This window comes from Ascaphus truei, chromosome 8 (assembly GCF_040206685.1).
Source record: "Ascaphus truei isolate aAscTru1 chromosome 8, aAscTru1.hap1, whole genome shotgun sequence".
NCBI classification, from domain to species: Eukaryota; Metazoa; Chordata; class Amphibia; order Anura; family Ascaphidae; genus Ascaphus; species Ascaphus truei.
In genome coordinates, this window is record NC_134490.1 from 72,733,673 (window position 1) to 72,741,527 (window position 7,855).

Sequence of the window (7,855 nt, forward strand, 5' to 3'; positions counted from 1 at the left end):
GTCTCTCTTTTCAGTTCAACAATCAGCTAGCAAACCTATCCTGCCTCTCTTTTCAGTTCAACAATCAGCTAGCAAACCTATCCTGTCTCTCTTTCAGTTCAACAATCAGCTAGCATACCTATCCCGTCTCTCTTTCAGTTCAACAATCAGCTAGCAAACCTATCCCCTCTCTTTTCAGTTCACCAATCAGCTAGCAAACCTATCCCGTCTCTCTTTCAGTTCAACAATCAGCTAGCAAACCTATCCTGTCTCTCTTTCAGTTCAACAATCAGCTAGCAAACCTATCCTGTCTCTCTTTCAGTTCACCAATCAGCTAGCAAACCTATCCTGTCTCTCTTTTCAGTTCACCAATCAGCTAGCAAGCCTATCCCGTCTCTCAGTTCAACAATCAGCTAGCAAACCTATCCCGTCTCTCTTTGCAGTTCACCAATCAGCTAGCAAACCTATCCCCTCTCTTTTCAGTTCACCAATCAGCTAGCTAACCTATCCCCTCTCTTTTCAGTTCATCTATCAGCTAGCAAACCTATCCTGTCTCTCTTTCAGTTCACCAATCAGCTAGCAAACCTATCCCGTCTCTCTTTTCAGTTCACCAATCAGCTAGCAAACCTATCCTGTCTCTCTTTTCAGTTCAACAATCAGCTAGCAAACCTATCCTGCCTCTTTCAGTTCACCAATCAGCTAGCAAACCTATCCTGCCTCTTTCAGTTCACCAATCAGCTAGCAAACCTATCCCGTCTCTCTTTCAGTTCACCAATCAGCTAGCAAACCTATCCCCTCTCTTTTCAGTTCAACAATCAGCTAGCAAATCTATCCTGCCTTTCTTTCAGTTCAACAATCAGCTAGCAAACCTATCCTGTCTCTCTTTTCAGTTCAACAATCAGCTAGCAAACCTATCCCGTCTCTCTTTCAGTTCACCAATCAGCTAGCAAACCTATCCCATCTCTCTTTCAGTTCAACAATCAGCTAGCAAATCTATCCTGCCTCTCTTTTCAGTTCAGCAATCAGCTAGCAAACCTATCCTGTCTCTCTTTTCAGTTCAACAATCAGCTAGCAAACCTATCCCGTCTCTCTTTCAGTTCAACAATCAGCTAGCAAACCTATCCTGTCTCTCTTTTCAGTTCAACAATCAGCTAGCAAACCTATCCTGTCTCTCTTTTCAGTTCAACAATCAGCTAGCAAACCTATCCTGTCTCTCTTTTCAGTTCAACAATCAGCTAGCAAACCTATCCTGCCTCTCTTTTCAGTTCAACAATCAGCTAGCAAACCTATCCTGTCTCTCTTTTCAGTTCACCAATCAGCTAGAAAACCTATCCCCTCTCTTTTCAGTTCACCAATCAGCTAGCAAACCTATCCCGTCTCTCTTTTCAGTTCAACAATCAGCTAGCAAACCTATCCCGTCTCTCTTTCAGTTCAACAATCAGCTAGCAAACCTATCCCGTCTCTTTTCAGTTCAACAATCAACTAGCAAACCTATCCTGTCTCTCTTCAGCACGGCAATCCCGAAAAACCTATCCCATCACTCTTCAGTACCACGATCAGCTAGCAAACCTGTCCTGTCTCTCCCCATTGCTTGGTAATCAACTACTAACCACTATCTGTGACCAACCGCTCAGCCTAAGTCCAATGTCAGAGCAAAAAATACAGAGGTGCAGAGGGATAATATATATAACGTCTTTGCACCAAGTGTGTGAAACAGAGCATTCACACTAGATCCCTAAGCGATTGCACTCAGGGTACATGGAAGATACAGTATTAAGTAATACTCAGTAAGTCCCAGGGCTCAAATATTCCTGGAGAGTATATAAAGCCACATAGGTGTAACTCATATGTATGTCATCCGAGGAACTAGGATATACTCCAAAAGTATCAATAAAGAAAAAAAAAAAGTTTTAATAATACTAGACAACGACGCAAGTGATATATATAACCGCTCTGAATATTAGCAAATACACACGTGTATCGCTACTTACATATATATATATATATATATATATATATATATATATATATATATATATATATATATATATCCAGAACATAATAGCCGCCTCACCATTGGGGATTTTAAACATCACTATTTATCACTTTCGTCGTTCTTTATTGATACTTTTGGAGTATATCCTAGTTCCTCGGATGACATACATATGAGTTACACCTAACAGGCATTATATACTCTCCGGGAATATTTGAACCCTGGGACTTACTGAGTATTACTTAATATCTTTCATGTACCCTGAGTGCAATCGCTTAGGGATCTAATGTGTATATAATAAGCTACTAAGCCTATCTCATCTCTGTCCAGCAATCTACTATTAATCCTGCCTCAAACTTCTATCAGCAAACAGCTACTATAACCTGTACATATCTCATTTCTTTGCTTGTCAATCAACTACCCAGACTGTACTCTCACAACATGCAGCACCTACCCTGGTCTGACTCCGCACCCTCACCTGTCCGTGGCGGTTTTCAGCTCCAGGAAGTGACGGTGAAAGGTCACGACCTCTGTCCAGACTCGCAGGAGACGAGAGCGCTCACCCTGTATACAGCTAGTATAGAGCTGAGAGCAGGGTTGGGCGGTCAATTTTGTGTACATGCCACCCGCTTCCACCCTACCTCTCTCCCACACCTCCCTTCACCCTCCATAATATGTATCTCTTGTGTGTATCCCCTCCCTCACTTCTCTCCTCCCTGTTCCCCTCTCCCCCATCACCTCTCTTCTCCCTCACTCACCCCCCTCACCTCTCGCTCTGCCTTCCAGTCCCTCTCCTTGCGCTCCAGTTCCTGCATTGCTCCAGTCCAGTCCGCAGTCAGTTTGTGCAGATCTTCCCCCAGCACCTCATTGGTTTCCTGTGTGCGTCCCAGGTCCTCCCGGAGCAGAGCATTCACTGTGGCCAGACCCTCACACCTGGGGAAGTGGGGTCACAGTAGTTAACCCTCTACTCCTGCTCACACTGCCCTGGGTATATGTTTCTTTTTTCCTTCATTAGCATTATCTTGAGTTCTTTTTTTATAGCTCTAGTAAATATGGCTGCTGTTCAGCCCTTGATGAGCCCCTAATGAGGGCAGCACGTGCTGTGTGGGGTTCCTGAGATTTAGAGGACACATCTCCCCCTCTCCTGAACTCACCTCTGCTGCTCATCCTCCAACCTCAGCAGAGATCTCTCCAACTCACCCTCTCCGCGGCTCTGCAGCGGAAAAAAGAGAAAGGTGCTGTGTCTGTGAGAAAGTGAGTGTGCGAGAGTGAGTATACTGTATGTCTGTGAGGGTATATATGTCTGTGTCTGTGAGAAAGTGAGTGTGCGAGAGTGAGTATACTGTATGTCTGTGAGGGTATTTATATGTCTGTGTATGTGAGAAAGTGAGGGTGTGAGGGTGTGAGAGTGAGTATACTGTATGTCTGTGAGGGTATATATGTCTGTATGTGAGAAAGTGAGGGTGTGAGAGTGAGTATACTGTATGTCTGTGAGGGTATATATGTCTGTATGTGAGAAAGTGAGGGTGTGAGAGTGAGTATACTGTATGTCTGTGAGGGTATATATGTCTGTATGTGAGAAAGTGAGGGTGTGAGAGTGAGTATACTGTATGTCTGTGTATGTGAGAAAGTGAGGGTGTGAGAGTGAGTATACTGTATGTCTGTGAGGGTATATATGTCTGTATGTGAGAAAGTGAGGGAGCGAGAGTGAGTATACTGTATGTCTGTGAGGGTATATATTTCTGTGTATGTGAGAAAGTGAGGGTGTGAGAGTGAGCATACTGTATGTCTGTGAGGGTATATATGTCTGTGTATGTGAGAAAGTGAGTGTGTGAGAGCGAGTATACTGTATGTCTGTGAGGGTATATATGTCTGTGTATGTGAGAAAGTGAGTGTGCGAGAGTGAGTATACTGTATGTCTGTGAGGGTATGTCTGTGTATGTGAGAAAGTGAGTGTGCGAGAGTGAGTATAGTGTATGTCTGTGAGGGTATATATGTCTGTGTATGTGAGAAAGTGAGGGCGTGAGAGCGAGTATACTGTATGTGTATGTGAGAAAGTGAGGGTGTGAGAGTGAGTATACTGTATGTCTGTGAGGGTATATATATGTCTGTGTATGTGAGAAAGTGAGGGTGTGAGAGTGAGTATACTGTATGTCTGAGAGTATATATATGTCTGTGTATGTGAGAAAGTGAGTGTGCGAGAGCGAGTATACTGTATGTCTGAGAGTATATATATGTCCGTGTATATGAGAAAGTGAGTGTGCGAGAGTGACTATACTGTATGTCTGTGAGGGTATATATGTCTGAGTATGTGAGAAAGTGTGTATGTGAGAAAGTGAGTGTACTGTATGTCTGAGAGTATATATGTCTGTGTATGTGAGAAAGTGAGTGTGCGAGAGTGAGTATACTGTATGTCTGAGAGTATATATATGTCCGTGTATGTGAGAAAGTGAGTGTGCGAAAGTGACTATACTGTATGTCTGTGAGGGTATATATGTCTGTGTATGTGAGAAAGTGAAGGTGTGAGAGTGAGTATACTGTATGTCTGTGAGGGTATATATGTATGTATGTGAGAAAGTGAGGGAGCGAGAGTGAGTATACTGTATGTGAGAAAGTGAGGGCGTGAGAGTGAGTATACTGTATGTCTGTGTATGTGAGAAAGTGAGTGTGCGAGAGCGAGTATACAGTATGTCTGAGTGTATATATATGTCTGTGTATGTGAGAAAATCAGTGTGCGAGAGCGAGTATACTGTATGTCTGTGAGGGTATGTCTGTGTATGTGAGAAAGTGAGTGTGCGAGAGTGAGTATACTGTATGTCTGTGAGGGTATATCTGTATGTGAGAAAGTGAGTGTGCAAGAGTGAGTATACTGTATGTCTGTGAGGGTATATATGGCTGTGTATGTGAGAAAGTGAGGGTGTGAGAGTGAGTATACTGTATGTCTGTGAGGGTATATATGTCTGTGTATGTGAGAAAGTGAGGGAGCAAGAGTGAGTATACTGTATGTCTGTGAGGGTATATATGTCTGTGTATGTGAGAATGTGAGGGAGAGAGAGTGAGTATACTGTATATCTGTGAGGGTATGTCTGTATGTGAGAAAGTGAGTGTGCAAGAGTGAGTATACTGTATATCTGTGAGGGTATATATGTCTGTGTATGTGAGAGAGTGAGTATACTGTATGTCTCTGAGGGTATATATGTCTGTGTATGTGAGAAAGTGAGGGTGTGAGTGAGTATACTGTATGTCTGTCAGTATGTGCATATGGAATATCTGTGTATGTGTCTGTGTTTCTGTCCGTTTGTGTAGCTGTCTGCATCTGTCTGTCTCTCTAACCATCTGTCTTTCTGTCTGTACCAGGTTCCATTCCTGACTCTGCTGTAGTTCCTGGCACCGATTCCTGTACTGCACAACCTGTGAGGACACAAAATGTGTGACTGCAACAAACAGACACCTACAGAATGTGGTGTGACTGCAACACACACACACTGAATGAGGTGTGACTGCAACACACAGACACCTACAGAATGTGGTGTGACTGCAACACACACACTGAATGAGGTGTGACTGCAACACAGACACCTACAGAATGTGGTGTGACTGCAGCACACACACTGAATAAGGTGTGGCTGCAACACACAGACATCTACAGAATGTGGTGTGACTGCAGCACACACACACAAGCACAGAATAAACTGTGATTGAAACACAGGCAGACACAGATGCCAGGTTCATCAATCTCTGATGCTGGGTATCACACCGTACTCCAGCGTTAACTGCCATAGACTTCAATGCTGGATCAGCGTGCCATACCCCATATTGGAGCTGGTTGAATCTCAAACTAAATGAGGTGCGATTGAAATAGAGTTATGACACACAAAAAACAAAAAGACATAAGCACATAGATACATACATATGTATAAATACAAACATACTTAAATATACACCTGTACAAACACACCTCTCTCTAAAACATGTTACCTTTGCCTGCAGTTTCTCCACTAGCACTGCCTGCCTCCTCTGAGCGTCCAATGAGCCCTGCAGCTCCCTGTGCAGGGACAGCCAATCTCTGCCACGCTCTGCCCCCTGCGTCATCCCTGTGCCAATGTCACCCGTGTCCATCTAAACCAGAGCACATACACAGCACATGTTCAGAGAGGGCAGCAGGAGTGTGTGCCAGTCCCTCATACACACACACACACAGTGGACAGTGCCAGCCTTCCCTTCATAGAGCATGCAGTGCTAGCCTCCTCCTCACACACACAGCACAGGCAGTGCCAGCCTCCCTCTCACACACATAGAGCAGACAGCTCCAGACTCCCCCTCACACACACACAGCATGCATTGCCAGCCTACCCTCACAGAGCATGCAGTGCCAGCCTTCCCTCACACACACAGAGCAGGCAGTGCCAGCCTCCCTCACACACACAGAGCAGGCAGTGTTAGACACATACACACACACACGGCAGTGCCAGCCTTCCCTCACACACAGAGCAGGCAGTGCCAGCCTCCCCCTCACACACAGAGCAGGCAGTGCCAGCCTCCCTCTCGCACACACACAGCAGGCAGTGCCAGCCTCCCTCTCGCACACACACAGCAGGCAGTGCCAGCCTCCCCCTCACACACACAGCAGGCAGTGTTAGACACACACACACACACACACAGAGCAGGCAGTGCCAGCCTCCCCCTCACACACAGAGCAGGCAGTGCCAGCCTCCCTCTCACACACACACAGCAGGCAGTGCCAGCCTCCCCCTCACACACACAGCAGGCAGTGTTAGACACACACACACACACAGCAGGCAGTGTTAGCCTCCCCCTCACACACACAGCAGGCAGTGTTAGACACACACACACACACAGCAGGCAGTGTTAGCCTCCCCCTCACACACAGAGCAGGCAGTGCCAGCATCCCCTTCACACACACACAGAGCAGGCAGTGCCAGCCTCCCCTTCACACACACACAGAGCAGGCAGTGCCAGCCTCCCCTTCACACACACAGAGCAGGCAGTGCCAGCCTCCCCTTCACACACACACACACACACACACACACACACACAGAGCAGGAAGTGTTAGACACACACACACAGAGCAGGCAGTCACAGTCTCTCTCACACACACACAGAGCAGGCGGTGTTAGACACACACACAAACACACAGAGCAGGCAGTGCCAGCCTCTCTCTCACACACACAGAGCAGGCAGTGCCAGTCTCTCTCTCACACACCAGGTAGTGCCAGCCTCCCCTCCCTCTCACCCACAAACGAGGCAGTGACACACACACACACACACACACACAATTCAGGTTTTTAATTAGTACAAATATAGAATTAACCCTTCACTGCCCGGGGCTGCACTGTTATACGGATGTGAATGTGATTACTATGCGCGTGTTATGTCGCTGTGCATTGTGTTGCGAACCACGCTGGCACTGAGCAGGTTTCCAACCAATGCACAGAACCCGTCCCGGGTATCTTATTAATAGAAGATGTGTCCCTTTTCCTCACACACATCTCTATCTATCTCTCGTCCCCCTTCCCCCCTCTCTCACCCTATTTTTCGCTTCACCCCATTTTGAATCTCCCTCCAGTTTCCCTCCGTCTGCTGCCTCTGTGGTGACCTCTGACCTCTCAGCTACCCCTTCCTGACCAACCACTTCCTGCTCTGCGATCACGTGACATAGTGAGACCTCCCCTAGCAACCAGATCACTATCATAAGAAATCTGAAACAGGAGATAAAGCGACTGAAGTGTTTAGCAGCTCCCTAACCCACCCTGATCTCTCTGCTTCAGCTCACTGTAACCCATACATACCTCCCTGCTTCAGCTCCCTAACCCACCCTGATCTCTCTGCTTCAGCTCACTGTAACCCATACATACCTCCCTG

General features: G+C 46.3%; 1 protein-coding gene across 7 annotated transcripts in view; it reads right to left on the minus strand.

Annotated features, from left to right (window-relative positions):
- LOC142501960 (uncharacterized) overlaps positions 1 to 7,597 on the minus strand; it is a 48,904-nt gene extending 41,307 nt beyond the window's left edge. For 2 of the 7 annotated variants that reach the window (XR_012803606.1, XM_075612596.1), the window contains exons 1-6: positions 7,521 to 7,597; positions 5,951 to 6,091; positions 5,306 to 5,383; positions 3,127 to 3,185; positions 2,740 to 2,905; positions 2,451 to 2,557 (exon numbers count right to left, since the gene is read on the minus strand). Coding sequence is in view for 4 of the 7 variants with exons in the window: in XM_075612596.1 (XP_075468711.1) it covers positions 2,451 to 2,557; positions 2,740 to 2,905; positions 3,127 to 3,185; positions 5,306 to 5,383; positions 5,951 to 6,091 (551 nt within the window). In the remaining 3 variants the exon portion in view is untranslated. Of the gene's footprint in view, positions 1 to 2,426; positions 2,558 to 2,739; positions 2,906 to 3,126; positions 3,186 to 5,305; positions 5,384 to 5,950; positions 6,092 to 7,520 lie in introns of those variants that run through there. The other 5 variants (XM_075612595.1, XM_075612600.1, XM_075612597.1 and 2 more) reach the window with 5 other exon arrangements.
- Between the last annotated feature and the right edge of the window lie 258 nt (positions 7,598 to 7,855).